The following is a 20,435-nucleotide window of genomic DNA, read 5'->3' as shown; positions in this document are numbered from 1 at the left end:
TATTATTAATATATTTCTGCATTTATTGGTTTATTTTATTTTGTTATTTTTTATTTTCTATTCATTTTTGCATTACTATTTGTTTTTTATTTATTCATTTTTGCATTTATTTGTATTTATTTATTTTTGCATTCATTATTTATTTTGCTGTAAATCATGCTGTAATAAAAGTAAATACATAAATAAATATTTATATATATTTTCATTATTATACATATTTATTTATTTATCGAGTCATTTATTTATATATTTATTATTTTGGCAGGTTCCGTCCTCCGTACTCTTCCATGGTTTTCTATGGAAAGGACGCAATAAATCAACAGAGATTATATATATAAATACGACAGGGTTGATTTATGAGATCTTTTTTTGAATTTAAATCCTCCAGGACTGAACAACCATTCCAAATGAATTATAAAGTCTAATTTAAAAACAGTTTTTATGAACTGTGTTTGTGTGACTGACGACCATCTGAAGCAACTCAACAACCAAACAAACAAACACACCCACAATGCATCATTAATAACTAGTCTGTTCAGTCTTCTGGCAGGTTTACCTGCTTCATGTATTGTATGTGCAGGAATCGCCTGTTTCCCGTGTTGTTTTCTATATTATATTTCTGATTAGGTTTAACCCCCGAGGGGACGGAGGCTGGACGAGAGGAGGAAACTGTGTTTCTGTTCTCTGCAGGATTTTGTGTTGAGTTCCTGTGACAGCTCGTCTAAAACCAAACAGATCACCGTAAACCAAACAGAGGATTAATCTCACATCCTCGCCAGTCTGGTTTCTAAATGCCACCCGACATTAAAACATCCGTTCTGATTGCCATCGTTGTTTGTCATTTGTGAATTTGATTCCTGGTTCGGAGGGTCAGAAGATCAGGAACGGGATCGTTTTGTAGACGAGGTGAGATTAATCTCAGAGAGCCGGCGATCGCTCTAATAGGAACCAGACTGAAGACTTCAGCAGCCTGTTGCATGCAGACTCACTCCAGAGACCTTCGCCTCTCGCCAGCAGCAGAGCATGAGCTCACCTCCAGCTGGGACACCGGGGGGCGGGGGGTTAAAACCAGTGACGTCATGCCGAGAGGTCAGACATGTTCGTATCCATAGAAGAGAAGAAGGAAACTAAGATTTCCTAGAACGCAGGTGTCCCGGGACGATGTTGGAGAACATTACTGAGCTGCTAAAATAACTCAGACCCCCCCCCCCCCAGAGACTGATGATGTCATCGGAGGCTTTAAAGGAACAGTCAGTTTAAACCAGAAAAACCAACAACTCAAGACTGGAACCTTCCGTCCGTCTAAACCGACACACACCGACACTAAATTATTAACGTTTTCTGGTCTGAGAAAATAACCATAAACATAAAGGTCTATCACAAAGATGCTGTTGGTTGCATTATGTGGCCGTAGCCACCTTGGTTTTTGGCCGTAACCATCTTGGTTTTTAGTCATCACAATCTTGGTTTTTGCAAACAGAAGTGACACTAGAGGGTGGAGCTGAGTACAACCGAACGCTGACGACATTTTAAGGCGACCAAAATGTTACAAATGAACTTTAATAAACTGAAAAACAGATTCAGATTGTGAGAGTTTCTGTTGCCTCTCAGTGACTCTCAACATTTCAACGGCAAGCCAGCAGCTGGCAGCTAATGGTGCTAACAATGCTAAACAGTACAAACACTGGCGAAAGTACTGACAGAGGTAACAGTGTTTACCTGAGGGGGAACTGGAGGGTCGGCGCTACGCTTCCGGTGCGACGTCAGCTTTAAACATTAAAGCCAGAGTTGGTCATCTTCTTAATATTATCTGTTTTATTAGTTGAGTTGGCCACACCGGGCGGGTTTATAGGTTGGATCAGTTTTAAATTCTAGTGTTTTCTTGCTGGTTTCTTAAGATCACTGACCCGATAATAACATAACAACAGAGCAGAAGTCTCCTTCTAGACTCCCACATTTGTTCAGCAGACATTCTGAGAGGAATCTATAATCAGTGAGACACAATTTCACAAACTAAACCCTCCATAGAGAGCAAATCATGGACCAGAACGCTCTGCAGCTGTAACAGGTTTGACCCCAGGAGCACGACTCAGAGACAGGAAGGTGAGGTAAAGAGATTACCTGTAGTCGAAGGTCAGGTGAAGGTCAGGCAGGCAGATAAAACAGGTATCCAGAGGGGTCAAAGGTCAGACAGGCAGATAAAACAGGTATCCAGAGGGGTGAGACGAAGGTCAGATGGGCAGGAGGGCATCACGCTGGTCAGGTCAGAAGGCTGGAAGCACAAGAGACAATCTGGCAAAGAGTGAATGGAAAAGAGCTGGATTATGATAAACTGATTGAGGGAAAGGTGGAGGCAGGTGGAGGTACGGTGATGGAGAACGGCAGGTGGAGGTACGGCGATGGGGAACGGCAGGTGGAGGTACGGGGATGGAGAACGGCAGGTTGGAGGTACGGGGTTGGAGAACGGCAGGTTGGAGGTACGGCGATGGGGAACGGCAGGTGGAGGTACGGGGATGGAGAACGGCAGGTTGGAGGTACGGGGTTGGAGAACGGCAGGTTGGAGGTACGGGGATGGAGAACGGCAGGTTGGAGGTACGGGGTTGGAGAACGGCAGGTTGGAGGTACGGTGATGGAGAACGGCAGGTTGGAGGTACGGGGATGGAGAACGGCAGGTTGGAGGTACGGTGATGGGGAACGGCAGGTTGGAGGTAAGGGGATGGAGAACGGCAGGTTGGAGGTACGGGGATGGAGAACGGCAGGTTGGAGGTACGGTGATGGGGAACGGCAGGTTGGAGGTACGGGGATGGAGAACGGCAGGTTGGAGGTACGGTGATGGAGAACGGCAGGTTGGAGGTACGGGGATGGAGAACGGCAGGTTGGAGGTACGGGGATGGAGAACGGCAGGTTGGAGGTACGGTGATGGGGAACGGCAGGTTGGAGGTACGGGGATGGAGAACGGCAGGTTGGAGGTACGGGGATGGAGAACGGCAGGTTGGAGGTACGGGGATGGAGAACGGCAGGTTGGAGGTACGGGGATGGAGAACGGCAGGTTGGAGGTACGGGGATGGAGAACGGCAGGTTGGAGGTACGGGGATGGAGAACGGCAGGTTGGAGGTACGGGGATGGAGAACGGCAGGTTGGAGGTACGGGGATGGAGAACGGCAGGTTGGAGGTACGGGGATGGAGAACGGCAGGTTGGAGGTACGGTGATGGGGAACGGCAGGTTGGAGGTACGGGGATGGAGAACGGCAGGTTGGTTCTGTTCTCTGGATGTGAAAGAAACACGATAACAAACTAAAAGCACAGATTTGTAGCTTTATGAGTGTTTGAGGCGTTCCCATCACAGACTGTAGAGAAGAAGTGGACGTCGTCACCGTGAAGCCACCCATCGGTTTGTGGACTACGGTTTGAAGCCTCGAGTTCTCCATCATGATTTTTGGCCGTCGCCATCTTGGATTTGGACGTCGCCATCTTGGTTTTTGTCCGTCGCCATCTTGTTTTTTTTCAACCAGTAGTGACCTGAGAGGGTGGAGCTAAGTACAACCGAACGCTGAATAAGACATTTTTAGGCGACCAAAAATGTTAGAATTAACTTTGATGAAGTGAAAACACACTGTGAAAGAGTTAAAGTTCTAAGATGAAAACACGGACAACTCCCAGACCGGACAACGCCGTGGTAGCGACCTGTCAGTCACCAGGTAGCCCCGCCCTAAAGCATCCCCTGCTTTATGGTCTATTTGACTCGAAATGGGACCATCATTTACTAAATAAACATCATGCTGTTTTAAAGAAGACTTGAAACTAGCGATTGAGACCATAAACTCATGTTTACAATGTTTACTGAGGGAATAAATCAAGAGAGAAGTAGACTCATAGACTTCTATACAACCAGAGGAGTCGCCCCCTGCTGGCTGGTAGACAGGATGCAGGTTTAAGACACTTCTGAAAGGCTCTGATGGAGATGTAGGAGACATGCAGTAGAAACAAACTAACAGTAGCGTTAATCTTAAAATGTTTATTTTAATAAGGTGCTGGAAATATTCAACAGTCACAGTTGTTCTTTTTCCATTTCACAGAACAAGAACATTTAAAACCCGACGCCGGGAAACCACAGAGAGTGTGCTGCAGGACAGGAGAACATGACCTTTAACAACATATATATATATACATATACAGATAAAATAGTCACAGTGTGGTAGAAACGCACAGCACTGGGCAATTAAGGCAACACGTCAGAAGGTAAAAGAACCTTTTTCTGTACAAGGAGAGTAATACAAAATAAAAAAAACAGGTTCCAGAGCCTGGCGGAGCCCCGGAGGAGGAACACACGTTAACACACTTCTTCTAGCTGCTGCTGAGCAACACAAAGACACAAAGAGACGTTAGAGGAAAACTTTAGTCTGCTTTTCATTTGATGTGTTTCTTTTGTTTCCCTCCAGATCTGGAGCTGCTTTCTGTCACAGCTCCAGTTTAATCAGTCGACCAATCCAAGAAACTCTCTTTTGTTTCCCCCTTCAGGTTTTTCTGTCAGTTGGCGCAGAGACACCTGCTGGTGCTTTGGAGGAGCTGCAGCTTGGCAACGTAAATCCTCATGTCTGTATGAAACTGTTAGTGTTGAGACCTTTCCAATAAATACTGGCAGGCTACTGGAGAAAACACATCTTTAAAAAACTGTAAAAAAAATGAACATTATTGAGTTAGATTCTCCGTAAACAGGCTGAACAACTTCTGAAATGGGAAGGTGTAACAGCTCCCGCAGGTTTCTCCAATTCCAGCTCTGGCCGGCGTCCAGTCAGTCATCAATTTGGTAAATCATCATTTTTGCATAATATTCGTCTTGAGAGGGCGATAAAAACCTAACCTAAAGTACCTGCCTCTCAGTGACGGTACCACGGGTCACTTCACAGTGTCGGGCCCCGATTAGCCCCGATTCAGCACAGCCAGGCCTGCTGATTGGCTGATGGAGCTCATAACTTCCTCATTATGGGGTCGACACTCAGAGGAGTCAGAAGCTCTGAGTGTCCGGTTCGAGGAAGGAGCGCAGAGCGACACGGAGATCAACGTACATCATCTGTAAACACGCCTGGTTAAGAAAATTAAACCGTCAAACAAACGTTTGTTAACACACAAACATAAAGAGACAAATAAAAACGGGTGTTAAACAGTCATCATGGCATCGAGTCGACCACGTAGAAAGAGTAAACGCCGGCGTAGAATCGCTTCTCGTCTGCGGCTGTACGACAGCGATCCATCATCATGGTTACCAATATATATATACATCCTAAAATCGTTAAAAAGAGTCTCGACGTTCCCTTCGTCTCCTCTCGTCTTTGTGCAAGAATAATTATATCATCGAGTCGTCGTCGTCACACGGAGACAAAGACGTCCAGGTAGAGGCGGTCGTAGGACTCCCTGAAGAAGAGGATGAGGACGAGGCTGAAGAGACAGGAGCCGGTGACGCACCAGTTCAACCACGACAGATCTGGAGGAAGAAGAAGAAGAGAAAGAGAGATGTTTGGATTAGATCGTCTGCTTCAGATCGGATCCACAACGTGGTACGTTGGGTCTCGATGTGAGCTGGTTTACTCTTGCATTAACACTGCATTTATTTATACTGTATATTCAAACTATATTCTTATTTATTTATACTATTCTTGCATTTTTACGCACTTAAATCATAGATCCCATTTTTCAGCATTATTATTATTTACACTGCTGTTATTATATAGTTTTATTTTTTCAATATTTATTGTGTTATACTGTAGTATAATGCACACATTTTTACATACTTATTTCTATTTTTCTCATAATTTCTCTGTTAAAATATATTTATATTCTAGAATGGGAGCAACTGTAACAATTCCCCCTGGAGATCAATAAAGTATTTCTGATTCTGAGACACAAAATAAAATAAAATAAATGATTCAGCAGGTTGTAGACGTACTATCACTCAGAAAAATAGATTATATTGACTCAAAATCTGAACAGGAAATGAACCCCGCGTCAGCAACAGACCACAACACATGACCAGGTGTTCCTTCATGATGAATTATGAGTCGTCTACGTCCATCCAGGATCCTAATGAGAGTTAGTATGAGGTGACATTGAATAATTTATGAGGATCATATAGAACTAATGGCTAATCAATAGATTCCTGACGGACCGTACAGGGAATAAAGAAGAGCCTCCTGAGCTGTCGTTCATAATGATTCTGAATAATTCAATGATATTGGCAGCGTTCCCCATTATCATTGACCTCCACTTGAACCTAAACATGGAGCAGAATGAGCTCTTCTATTTTCTCAGCTCTGTTCGGGTCCATTAACCACCGGAGAGCTGCTGTCTGCTGGACTGGAGGGCAGATGGGAAGCTCGCAGCTGCACTCAACCGTCGGCATCTCCACTCGTCAGACTAATAACCTCTTCTTCTGTTCGGCCTTCACCACGCCGCCTGCAACACCTTCGCCTGGACCGAATCAATAAGCTCCTTCTTTCTAATACATTAAGTAGCGCTCGCCGTGAAGCCGGGCGCCTCAACGCCGCCGAGCTGATTTGGTCCTGACAGAGACGTTAAGCAGAATCTACGTTGCTCAGCCCGGACGGAGGATGTGGTGGCAGCAGGCAGCTGCTCGGGTCCAGATAACGAGCCAGACTAAATATAGAGAAATCAGGTCGCTGTACGCTGTACGCTGTACGCCGGCGGCGGCGGTGTCCCGGGAGCCTCAGCCAGCACAGTGTGTCTCAACTCACACCGACTCCACTTCGATCCCAGTCAGCCACCGCCATTTGGCCATGACGTCAACGACCGGCGCTCTTCCTGGGGGCTTCGGTGGTACTCAGAGAAAAAGTCGCAATTACATATCCGTCTACTACTTCAGCACCACGGAGAGCGCCATAGATTTAGCAATACACTGCACAGTCTACAGAGTCATGGTCGGGGCCATAGTTTCTAACTTACTGATATTTCAGAGTCGTGGTCGGGGCCATAGATTCTACCTTACTGATATTTCAGAGTCGTGGTTGGGGCCATAGTTTCTAACTTACTGATATTTCAGAGCCGTGGTCGGGGCCATAGATTCTAACTTATTGATATTTCAGAGCCGTGGTCGGGGCTATAGAATCTACGTTGCGCGGCGAGGGCCAACGTCCAGAACGGAGGATGTGGTGGCAGTAGGCTGCTGCTCAGGTCCAGATAACGAGCCAGACTAAATATAGAGAAATCAGGTCGCTGTATGTGGCGGCGGCGGCAGCGCCCCGGAGAGCTCGCCAGCACAATGTGTCTCAACTCACGCCGGCTCCACTTCGATCCCAATCAGCCAGCTTCTCATGATATCGTCAATTAGCTGCCCGGGCCTGAAGAGCTGATCAATGCATGAAGAGGCACCGCCGCCGCCGCTGCCGCCTCTTCTTCGTGATCAATTATGAATTCATCTCTTGCGCGAGCAGAAAGAATGAAGGGTGAGAGGTGTGAAGATGAGAGCAAAGGATAAATGGAGGCGAGAGGTGGAGATTGGGTGAGGGCGTCTGCAGCAGCCTCATTAATCAGGAGGGTGTGAGCCGGACAGCAGGAGACCCGGCGAGGAGAGGCAGGTTAATGGAGTTGTGTTTATCTCACCTGCCGACTAACTCCGTCTAACTCCGTCTCGCTTCCTCACGTGCACGAAGTCTGGGAGACTTGTTTGGGCCTGAATGCTAATGGTCAGACTGGTAATTGTAGTAACTGAATCAGGTGATGTGATAAAAATGGACAAGCAGCTCAACTGGTCCTAACTCACATCTCTGAGGACACGACTGGAGAGAAGTTTGGAGGGAACAGTTAAAGTTTGTCTGAACAAGAGGAGGAGGAGGAAGAGGAGGAGGAGGAGGAAGAGGAGGAGGAGGATGAAAGGAGACGAGTAGAGTAAATGAGATATAAGGACGGAGAGGAGTCACTCTGTTCTGGTTTCTGGAGGCTTTTCAGTTCATCAGTTTGCTTTTAAGTTGATTATTAGATTTTAATGATCACTGTTTAATCCCCTAAGTCCCGACCAACCTTACAGTCTAACAGAGGCTGTAGCAGGTTCAGTTTTAGAGCTAGAGTGAAGGTACTGATATCACATGAAACTAAAAAACCTAATAAATCCATCGGTACCAACCATGTCATACTAGCTCGTGGGGAAAGAGGCTAAATAACGCTTCAAACTTTCGCTCGAGGAAAAACTAACATGGTTATTTTCAAACTGACCTCAAGTGAATGGGACGTTTGGACCGGGTTCACCGTGACTCTGTGATCATATTCAGAGGACGTCAGCGTGAACGTCGGACCGTCCATCACATTAACGGCCCATTACTGTAGCTGCCACCGTCAGCACACCGCCGGTACAGATGAAGACAGAGCTGCGGCCCGACAGCCATCTTATGGCCTTGATCGGTCTTAATTGAGGTCAACGCAGCATCGTAATGAAAGCAGCTCGGTTCTCCTTTATGACTGCGGCGGCCCGGTGTCGGAGACGACCGGGGTCACCTGAAGATACTTAGACGAGCTGTGTGTAAAGAACTAGACCATCCATCACGGAGTGACCACGTCCTCATTATGATGCATGTGGAGATATTAACTGTAGATGGACGGGTTGGTGAGGACTCCTGTAGAGAGTCATCACTCATAATGTCTGACAAAGAGTTTGTGAACTCAGTAGAAGGTTTGTTATTGTTCAACAGGCTGGACGGACCAGGTTCGGTCCGTTCAGCTGCAACTAGAGCCGTGGTCGGGGCCATAGATTCTAGTTTACTGATACTTCAGAGCCGTGGTCGGGGCCATAGATTCTAACTTACTGATATTTCAGAGCCGTGGTTGGGGCCATAGATTCTAACTTACTGATATTATAGAGCCGTGGTCGGGGCCATAGATTCTAACTTACTGATATTATAGAGCCGTGGTCGGGGCCATAGATTCTAGTTTACTGATATTATAGAGCCGTGGTCGGGGCCATAGATTCTAACTTACTGATATTTCAGAGCCATGGTCGGGGCCATAGATTCTAACTTACTGATATTTCAGAGTCATGGTCGGGGCCATAGATTCTAACTTACTGATATTTCAGAGCCGTGGTCGGGGCCATAGATTCTAACTTACTGATATTATAGAGCCGTGGTCGGGGCCATAGATTCTAACTTACTGATATTTCAGAGTCATGGTCGGGGCCATAGATTCTAACTTACTGATATTTCAGAGCCATGGTCGGGGCCATAGATTCTAACGTACTGATATTTCAGAGCCGTGGTCGGGGCCATAGATTCTAATGTACTGATATTAGGTGTGTTGTGCGTTAACGTGCCGCTGTTCATTTATTCTGTGAATGTTTCTTCATGATTCAAAACTCTCAAAAACAAACCAAAAAAAGATAAAACAGGAAAAGTCTTTTATTCTCTCAGGAGGGATGGAGCTCTACAAAGAGAGGCTGTTTGTTTGTTTTAAACACCTCCACAGTCTTTACGGGGGGTTGAAGAAGTTAGTCTGCAAAGACATTTTCACTTCTGACGAGAATGCAAAGTTTAGTAAAAACAAAAAAACAAAAACTTGGGACTAAAGAACTGCAGCAATTATTTCTCTGAGCTGAATAATCTCTGCTTCCCCCCATGAAGGAAACTAAACTCTCCTCCCTCCTCATCTTCCTCCTCCTCCTCTTCATCCTCGACTAAACCTTTGAGGCTCTTTTGCTCCACAATACCTCTCTGCTGCTTTGTATTCTGCCCGATACACCTCAGCTAAATGACACAAACACACAGCAGATGAAATCGAAAAGGAGCGACAAGCTCAGATATATTGCCCGGAGGCTCCATTCATGTTTCTGAGTCACATGGTTCAGAGAGTTTGGGGGGATTTCTAAAACAGGACAACAGAGTCAAGAGGCCATGTAGGGCTCGCTGAGCCGAGACCGGCCTCTCATGGATATTAAAATGGACAAGGAGGTAAATTCATAAACGCCTCTCTGCTCGGGGAGCCATAATTCAGAATGAATAACGAGGCCGTGGGCAGCCAGAAGGAAAAACCAACCCTAGAAGTAAACTGGAAAGAGATGGAAATCTCTTTAAAGGCCAATTTTCAATATCAGGAAGGTGGACGGGTTTTGGAAAAGATGAAGCTCATGAAGAATTCATCAGTTTTGAAGTCTGCATATTATTTGCTACATCCATTACGGGCCTACAGAGAGGAAATTAGAGTAATGAGACGGCCCGCTAGAATACTTCCGACGGGAATTTACATAATAATCAAATTAATCTTCATGGGAGTGATCTCTTCAGGAGAACAGCACACAGCTGATCTACAAACATTAACTAACACTCACTGTTTGATCAGCGTCAGGGTCAATCTTCACAGTAGGCAAGGCAAGGCAGAGTCGATGTCTTCTATCGCCGTTCATACCATGAGAGTTTTAATGGTATTTGTCCATCGCCATCTTGGTTTTTGGTCGTCACCATCTTGGTTTTTGTTTATTACCTTTGTAGTTTTTGTCCATCACCATCTTGGTATTTCACTGTCTCCATCTTGTTTTTTTGGCCGTCGCCATTTTAGTTTTTTGTCCATCGCCATCTTGGTTTTTGGCCGTCGCCATCTTGGTTTTTGGCAGTGACCATCTTGGTTTTTGGCCGTCACTAAAGGAGGTCAACTTGAGTTCAGTGTCTCACCAAAGGATACTTCAACATGTGGACAAGAGGAGCCAGTGATCGATCGGCCAACCCTGTGATTAGTAGTCGACTCGCTCTACCTGCTGATCACTAGCACTTAAAGAAACACAATGAGAGTCTGATGACCAAACAAGTACGACTTACTGTTTATCGTATTGAGGAGAGTCAATTAAGCCCAGACTATTCTATCACTTAACTCTAACGCTGAAGAGAGCAACAACAATATGGTCAAAATATGGGAGAAATCCCATGAAAAGACGGAACAACAATGAACTGATCCTTCTAACAGATACTGAGATATCTTCTTCCTCTGTATCACAGAGCTCCATTGTTGTTAATAAACTATTAAAAACACATCAATGAGCAAAACGGTGGCACTGGGTGACATGTCCCTTCATTACCATGAACACAAACACTGTAGTTTATTTAGACTGGATCCCACGTCCACCGTCCTGCTGCCACAGATACTCACTAGAGCACCAAATGTGGATTAATCTGCCTCTGAAAATAGTCCCAGACAAATGCTCTATTTACTCCTGTTTGAGTAATGTTGGTTAAAAACGGCCCAGCTGTTCTGGGAAAACTGCTGAGCCTTTTTAATGGAACTATATATTTATGACCTGTTTCTTCATCTTTAGTAGGGATTATTATTTCAGGATTTTTCTAGAATCAGTTGAAACAGAGCCAGAGACCTCCTGCTACAGCTGCTCCATCTACACCGGCTGTCCAATCCATGATTTATCACCATCCTGACACACTACTGCTTCAGAGAATTCAAAATACACTGCCTGTCATCTGGATCACAGTTTTGGTCAGTTTGAGTTATCCCTCAGCTACTGTCCTTTTTACTATGGAAACTAAATTAAAGTCAACATCCCTCCAGACTCATTCTCAAACATGTTAAACGTATCGAGTCAAACCTGCGTCTGCTTTGTATTTCAGACCAGCTGTCCTAATGAATGAATTGAAACCAGGTCTCTGTGGTGGCGGCGGACAGCTTTAGAGTCCTGCTCCAAAGCTCCTCTAGAAATAAGGCTTATTTTCTAGAATCAAGTGCCATTTCTGGCGTGAAACTGAGATCCACCGACAGCGTAGGCAAGTTGGAAAGCGTTGAGAGGTTTGCTGACAATAAGAAGAATACAGAATAACACCAGACTTATCCCGAAATATATCTCGCTATGATGCCGAATTAAGAAGATAAATATATACCCTTTAGACTGTATATAAGAAGTGGACGTAGTCACTGTGACGTCACCCATCGGTTTGTGGACCGCTGTTTTGACGCCTTGAGTTCGGCATTTTGGCCATCTTGGTTTTTGGCAGCCACCATCTTGGTTTACGTCTGTCGCCGTCTTGGATTTTAGCTGTTGCCATCTTGGTTTTTGGCCGTCGCCATCTTGGTTTTTGGCCATCGCCAACTTTGGTTTTCAGCTGTCACCATCTTGGTTTTTGGCTGTTACCATCTTAGTTTTTAGCTGTCGCCATCTTGGTTTTTAGCCGTCGCCATCTTGGTTTTTGGCCATCGCCATCTTGGTTTTTGGCTGTTACCATCTTGGTTTTTGGCTATCGCCAACTTTGGTTTTTGGCCGTTGCCATCTTGGTTTTTGGCTGTTACCATCTTGGTTTTTGGCTATCGCCAACTTTGGTTTTTGGCTGTTACTATCTTGGTTTTTGTCTATCGCCAACTTTGGTTTTTGGCTGTTACCATCTTGGTTTTTGGCTATCGCCGACTTTGGTTTTTGGCCGTTACCATCTTGGTTTTTAGCTGTCGCCATCTTGGTTTTTGGATGTAGCCATCTTGGTTTTTAGCCGTTAACATCTTGGTTTTTGGCCATCGCCAACTTTGGTTTTTGGCCGTTACCATCTTGGTTTTTAGCTGTCGCCATCTTGGTTTTTAGCTGTCGCCATCTTGGTTTTTAGCCGTCGCCATCTTGGTTTTTGGCTGTTACCATCTTGGTTTTTGGCTATCGCCAACTTTGGTTTTTGGCTGTTACCATCTTGGTTTTTGGCTATCGCCAACTTTGGTTTTTGGCCGTTACCATCTTGGTTTTTAGCTGTCGCCATCTTGGTTTTTGGATGTAGCCATCTTGGTTTTTAGCCGTTACCATCTTGATTTTTGGCCATCGCCAACTTTGGTTTTTGGCCGTTACCATCTTGGTTTTTAGCTGTCGCCATCTTGGTTTTTAGCTGTCGCCATCTTGGTTTTTAGCCGTCGCCATCTTGGTTTTTGGCTGTTACCATCTTGGTTTTTGGCTATCGCCAACTTTGGTTTTTGGCTGTTACCATCTTGGTTTTTGGCTATCGCCAACTTTGGTTTTTGGCCGTTACCATCTTGGTTTTTAGCTGTCGCCATCTTGGTTTTTGGATGTAGCCATCTTGGTTTTTAGCCGTTACCATCTTGGTTTTTGGCCACCGCCAACTTTGGTTTTTAGCTGTCACCATCTTGGCTTTTGTCCATCGCCATCTTGGTTTTTAGCTGTCGCCATCTTGGTTTTTAGCTGTCGCCATCTTGGTTTTTAGCTGTCGCCATCTTGGTTTTTAGCCGTCACCATCTTGGTTTTTGGCTGTTACCATCTTGGTTTTTGGCTATCGCCAACTTTGGTTTTTGGCTGTTACCATCTTGGTTTTTGGCTATAGCCAACTTTGGTTTTTGGCCGTTACCATCTTGGTTTTTAGCTGTCGCCATCTTGGTTTTTGGATGTAGCCATCTTGGTTTTTAGCCGTTACCATCTTGGTTTTTGGCCACCGCCAACTTTGGTTTTTAGCTGTCACCATCTTGGCTTTTGTCCATCGCCATCTTGGTTTTTAGCTGTCGCCATCTTGGTTTTTTGGAACCAGAAGTGCCACGAGAGGACAACTGATCGTAAGGAATCCCCTGCTTTATGGTCTATCTGACTCTAAATAGGACCATCATTTACTAAATGAACATCATATTGTTTTGAAGAAGACTTGAAACTAGCGATTGAGACCATAAACTCATGTTTACAATGTTACTGAGGGAATAAATCAAGAGAGAAGTAGGCTCATGTTCTCAGAGACTTTCTACATCTAGTATGAGCATACAGAGAAGACTTACTGCCTGAGTATAAATCAATATATCCATATTAAACTGCTGTATTGCTCAAACAGCTCCAACCTTCAAACAGTGGTTGGGTTAGACTTCAACAACTCCAGATACTCTGAGCAGGTAGATAGTTGGTGGCATCAGGTAGTTTATCTGCGAGCTCACATTACAATGCCTGCAGCAGTGTGTGAACTTTCTGACAAGCAGGCTTCCATCACGCTCTATTAGACGACGTCGGGGTGGGAAGAGAAGAAAAAGAGCAGCAAAAGCCTCCATCAGCTCGGCTTGATCTTCTCTCCAGCTGTCGCAGGGAACTTGTCAGGATCCATCTCAGCACATCAAACGCTCCTTGAGGCTCGCCCACACATACGCACCCATAGAGGAGCACGGCTTCGTTGGGTTGTTATAGTGAATATGTACCGTCTTTTAATTGTGTTTTTATACTAGAGTGTTAGTTTCCTTAACAGATGTTGTTCTCTGTTTCCTGCCCTGGGACTACAGATGTAATTTAGCTTATAGCTAACTCACAGCTAAGAACTATTGAATAAATACAGACCATTCAGATGCACACACACCTTCACACCAAGCAGTCCATCACTGAGCTCAGCAGAGAGAGAGAAGTGTCGAGCTGAGGAGCCATCATGTATTCTTTATGAGTCCTACTGTGTGTGTTCACCTGCAGCTGCTCCATCTACTTAAAGCTGTTATATATATATTTATATATATATGTCTGTCTAATCTATGATTTATCACCATCCTGACACACTACTGCTTCAGAGAATTCAAAATACACTGCTTGTCATCTGGATAACAACTTTGGACGGAGTTATCCCTCAGCTACTGTCCCTTCTTTTACTGTGAAAACTAGATTAAACTAATCCACTCAGCATCCCTCCAGCTTCACTCTCAACCATGTTAAACAGATTTATGAGAGACTGGTGGCAGCACACTGCTTTAGTCCTGTGGCAAAGGTGCAATTAAAGGCTCCACTATCTTAAAATAAGGCTTGCCTACAAAGACACAAATTTCACATATTTTTGGTGATGGTCAGCATCAAATCAACCCGTATGTAATCAACCTAATTGTGAACCAGGAAGTATAAAGAACGGCGAACACTTAACTTACACCCAAAAACCAGTGTTCATATCCCATGAGTCAAAGTTGAGTTATTTGTCACATAACTTCCTTACTTAAGTTACACCACTTCCGGTGTTATTTTAATCCCAAACCGTGATCTATTCCTAAACCTAACTACCTAACGGAGTCAATTTGTTGCCTAGAACTAACCAAGTACTTTTATTTTGAAAATACTAGAGAAAAAAAATCAATATCAGTTTAAGTGTACGCTATATTTAGAATATTTTCACCGCTTTACCTCGCCGTCAGACGTCCTTTTCTGACGGGGAACTGAAGCCGTTATATCGTCGTCTTCAAAGCCACCAGACTCCAATCACAAAAACAGTAATTTTCCCTCTCAGAACAGGAGAGTAGCTGGTCTACTGCTGCATCCATCGGTTAGTTAGTTTGTGTTATTGTGTGACTTTCTGATCTGAACTAACGTGGCGTCCACAGCGGTACGTCACTTAGCTTCCAGAAGAGTTTAAAGGGAAAATAGCATTTTGACGCTAAAACATACATACCTCGTCCAAAATTTGAATGTTCATATTTGAATATATAAGGAACACAACTGGGAAGATACAGAATGATCAGAAATATGATCAACAGAGTAATGCAGGATGAAAATTATCGTTAGCTGTGGCCCATTTTGTGGTGTCATGTAAATGTTTGACACCAGCTGTTTTCAACAAGACAAGCTGGTTCTGTGCCCCGGCTGTCAGGCTTGTTAGCGGGCCCCCGAAGGCCCCGAGGGCCCCACGGCTGTTCAGGTCAGACAATAATAATAATATCCACCTGCACACCGGCGCGACAACTCAGACGGCCGGATGGAGATACAGTTGTCAGGCAGCAGCTGTCAGCGGCAGAGCAGGAGGACGGAGCTCATGAATATTTATGAGAAAACATATCTCTTATTTACTCAGACAAACCGGGAAGCAGAGATGGTCCGTCAGCCCAGCTGATTGGTGCAGCCAAACTTTACAGGGAAGGTTAATGAAACCGGAGACAGGTGGGCAAAGATCACAAAACATGGTGCCGAGTACCAACACACACACACACACATACACACACGTGCTCATATGAATGATTGAGCTTGGTTGCGGCGGCGGCGGTGGCGGAGACGACACGCTGTCCTCTCTGCTGCGGGCCTGAATCATTATATCAAACTTTGCAGCCGACTCAAAGATAATTCTGAGGCTGAATTACAAGTTTCTTCTCTCGTTGTGCTGATTGTGTCAATTGCATTGTCGCCTAATTGTCCCGCCGTCCGCCTTTTATCGGCAGCATCTGCAGGAGCTTGAAATGGATTTTTGAAAACAATGGAGCTTTTGGGAGGTTGGTAGAAACCTGCAGGGGGACGGTAAAGCTTCTGAATGGAGCAGAAACTTTCAGAGTTTTTCATTGTCGATAATAAGAAATACAAAAGAATTAAAGCTGCGAGCAGCGATGAACGGGCCCTCGCGTCGGGGGAACCGGTGGGACGCCGGTCGACACGGCGCCGGCACAACGAAGCAGAATCTCTGCTGAGTAATATAGACCCTTTTTGTGTCGACGTCATGCTGAGGTCACGGTGTTAGCTGGAGGCTAACCAAAGGAAAGACTGGAGGCCAACGCTAGCAGTGGGCTACAGTTACACATCTAAAATGTCATCTTGCTGTGTTGTTGGGTGCCAGAATCCAGATATCACATACACCGCAAAGACTAGCAGACTGGCCGCCACAGGACCTTTTTGGGGAAAAGCACATTTTCCCCGCCACACCACGGCAACAAGGTTAAGTGACAGCACAAACGCTTGATATCTTTTCAACGCAAAGGTCTTTAGATTGTACTGACAGAATTAGAAGTCGATCTGATTCATTATGTAGGAGGAGTTTGTAAAGTAAAGTGCCTGGAAATGGCAAAGATGCCCTGAAATGGCACAAAATGGCTGACTTCCACCCAGATTATGTGCACCAAATTTGGTCAAACTCTGTCAATGCTTTGGTACACCTATTCCCAAACACGTACTGACAATATCTACCAAGATGTATGATGATTAGACTAGTGGTCAATGAATTATGGCCAATTTCCTGCAAAGCCCTCTTAAAGTTCATTGGTCAATATCTTCAAAACGCAATGCGATATCAACAAGCTGTTGAAAATGTTGATAGGCTTAGTCCAATAAGGATCTACAGACAGTTTGGTACCAATCGGACCAACGGTTTAGGAGGACATGTCAAAAATGTGTTTTTCAAAAAATTCTAAATGTCAGGTGGACTTTAGTCCAAGAGGCTTTGTTGTAGCTCACACGGAGCTGGACATGAGCAGAACAGATGCATTTATACTTTGAAAGTCTTCTACAGCAACAGGGATATCGTCACATGTGGTTTCCTCCGTGTGGTGCTCCCGTCTTACCTGTGCAGTAGAAGGTGAGGAAGAAGAGGAGCAGACCGGTGACCAGGTTCCCCAGGAAAGTGACCACTCCGCAGGTGATGCCTTCAGGGACCGGGTACACGGTCTCGATGAGCAGCTCAAAGAATATGGGCACGCTGCTGTTGATGAAGATGCCCAGCAGGATGCAGGAGGTGTACAGGATGGCTGTGAGATTAACAAATAGAACAACAACAACCGTATGTTAGCGTTTAATTGATGTGATCTGAGATACTGTTTTAAAAAGAGACGGCACACTGGTCAACTTTATAGAGCAGCAGCGGTGATTTATGCCTCCGTCAACAGCTTCCTACTGAACCGTTTGTTCTCCGCAGCACAGATTTATGACGAACCCTCATCCTGAAATAGTTCATTTATAATACGTTCCCTTAAAGGGAGAGTTCAGGTGTTTCTCAGTGTTTCTCAGTGTGGGTGTGTGAGCTACTTCTCCATAGTCAGTGTACTACTACAGGAGATGGAGTTTGGAGAAACAGACAGGAGTACCATTATAATTATATCATAATTCATTTTATGAGTATTTTTAAAATTATTATTGTTATTATTTATTGTTATTTTAATTAATATTATTATTAAATGATGTAATTTTTCTTACATGCATACAATTTGATAACAAAAAAAACAGTGTGTGTGTTGTCGCCATTACTTTTTAGTTTGTTTGTTTGTATATTTTTAACTTTTACATTTAAATTTTTTTTGGGGGGGTGGGGTATTTATTAATATTATTATTATTATTATTAATCATAATAATAATAATAATAATAATAATAATAATAATAATATTTTCATTATTAGTTTTAAATATATATTTTTTTATTATTGTTGTTATTTATTTCATTTTTATTTTTTATGTATTTATTATTATTCTTTCAATTAATATTTCATTTTTAATTATTATTTTTGTTATTAATTCTGTAAAATTAATAAAATGTTATGACAAAAAAAACCTTTTTGTGTGTAGTTGTCATTTTTTTTAAACTTTTGTTGGGGTGGGGAGGGGGGCAGTGGTATTTATTATTAATTATTATTAATTGTATTAGTGTTTTTTTTACTTTTACATTTTTTGGGGGGAGATTTATTATTATTATTATTATTATTTATTCATTATTATTATCATAATAATAATTATTTATTGTTATGTATTTCATTTTTATTATTTCTGTATTTTTTATTATTATTTCAATTAACATTTTGTTTTACATTATGTTATTATTTGTTAATAATTTCTAATGGATATCTTTAAAATCAATAAAATCTCTGTTTAGTCGCTATTAGTTCTGTTCTTTTTTCTTGTTTTTAAACTTTTACATTCACATTGTTTGGGGGGGTGGGGTATTTATTATTATAATTAATTTATTAGTGTTTTTTAAATATTATTATTATTATTTTATTATCATTTATTGTTGTTATTTATTTTATATTATTTATGTATTTATCATTATTATTATTTCAATTAATATTTAGTTTTAAATTATGTAATTTGTTTTTTTAATAATTTCTAATACATATCTGTAAAATCAATAAAAGTTTATCCCCAAAAAAAACCCCGCCAAGCGTTCAGTGTGTTTGGCGAGCGCCGGGTCTCGTCTCAGCTGCCGTCCTCTGGCTGGGACCTGAAGTGAAATGTGTGACTGAGCATCAGAGTGGATGTGCGATGGAGATTAAGCCGTCACCTCTGGAGCATCGCGGCACCCTCCATCTCCCTTATCACAGCAGATTGGTCCAAATGAGCTCCCCATTAGCCTGCGCGTCCCTTTAATCACGGCGCCGCTGAGGGCCGGGCGCTCTGTGACGGGGGAACCCGGGAGCCACTCATGCAGCCATCAATGGCAGCCTTCGTCCCCCGCTCGTCTTTATTCAACTCTAATGAAGCACTGATATCAAACACTTAAGAGCGCTTCAAACCGCTGCACTTTCCCCGTCACGTTATTGAATTAGGTTATCAGCCACCAGCTCCCAGAAGGCAGCGGGGGATCCTTGAAGGAAGGAACGCGTGGCGGGCAGAGGAAGACGTTTTCTTCTTCTAGACACTATTTAGTAGTACGATTGAGGACTCTACATTTATGCATTCAGAGCTAAACATAATTATTACTGATTAATCTGCATATTATTTCCATCCTTATATTCAGGCCAACATGATATTTACTTAATGTTGATTAATGTGAAGTTAACTGGAGGAAGTCAAGGACAATTAAAGGGATAGCTGTATTCATTTAAGTGTACGTTACATTTAGAATATTTTCACTGCTGTACCTCGCCGTCAGACAGCCCTTTACCTCGCCGTCAGACAGCCCTTTACCTCGCCGTCAGACAGCCCTTTACCTCGCCGTCAGACAGCCCTTTACCTCGCCGTCAGACAGCCCTTTACCTCGCCGTCAGACAGCCCTTTACCTCGCCGTCAGACAGCCCTTTACCTCGCCATCAGACAGCCCTTTACCTCGCCGTCAGACAGCCCTTTACCTCGCTGTCAGACAGCCCTTTACCTCGCCGTCAGACAGCCCTTTACCTCGCCGTCAGACAGCCCTTTACCTCGCCGTCAGACAGCCCTTTACCTCGCCGTCAGACAGCCCTTTACCTCGCCATCAGACAGCCCTTTACCTCGCTGTCAGACAGCCCTTTCTGTCGGGGAACTTGAAACCGTTATATCGCTCTCTTCACAGCCACCAGACTGCATTAAAAAAAACAGTAATTTTACCTCTCAGAACAGGCGTTGCTGGTCTACCGCTGCATCTATCAGCTAGTTTGTTTGTGTTAAACTTTGTTGTTTAAAGGGTTAGTTCGGATTCTCAAACTAACCGATCGATGCAGCGGTGGACCAGCAGCTCCCGTGTTCTGAGGTAAAAATACTGTTTATTTCAAGGAAGTCTGGTGGCTTTGAAGAGGGAATATTTTCACCACATTACCTCGCCATCAGACAGCCCCTTCTGGCGGGGAACTGAAGCGGTTATATTCCATTGAAAAAAACTGGAATTTTATATTGGTTAGTTAGTTAGTTAAAAAATAAGTAATTTTACCTTGCAGAATACGGAAGTTGCTGGTCTACCGCTGCCTCGATCGGTTGGTTAGTTTGTGAATCCGAACTAACCAAAGTCACACAATAACACAAACAAACTAACAGATGTAAAATTACTGTTTTTTCAATGGAGTCTGGCTTTGAAGAGAGC

General features: G+C 43.8%; 1 protein-coding gene across 1 annotated transcript in view; it reads right to left on the bottom strand.

The window, feature by feature from the left end:
* Positions 1-4,000: 4,000 nt before the first annotated feature.
* The window catches only part of slc49a4 (solute carrier family 49 member 4), a 70,696-nt gene continuing 54,261 nt past the window's right edge, over positions 4,001-20,435 (bottom strand). The window contains exons 8-9 of the mRNA XM_037789893.1: positions 17,239-17,421; positions 4,001-5,482 (exon numbers count right to left, since the gene is read on the bottom strand). Coding sequence (XP_037645821.1) covers positions 5,367-5,482; positions 17,239-17,421 — 299 coding nt within the window. The 3' untranslated portion in view covers positions 4,001-5,366. The remainder of the gene's footprint in view (positions 5,483-17,238; positions 17,422-20,435) is intronic.

This window comes from Sebastes umbrosus, chromosome 13 (assembly GCF_015220745.1).
Source record: "Sebastes umbrosus isolate fSebUmb1 chromosome 13, fSebUmb1.pri, whole genome shotgun sequence".
Classification (NCBI taxonomy): Eukaryota; Metazoa; Chordata; class Actinopteri; order Perciformes; family Sebastidae; genus Sebastes; species Sebastes umbrosus.
This window is presented reverse-complemented; position numbering and strand designations above follow the sequence as displayed.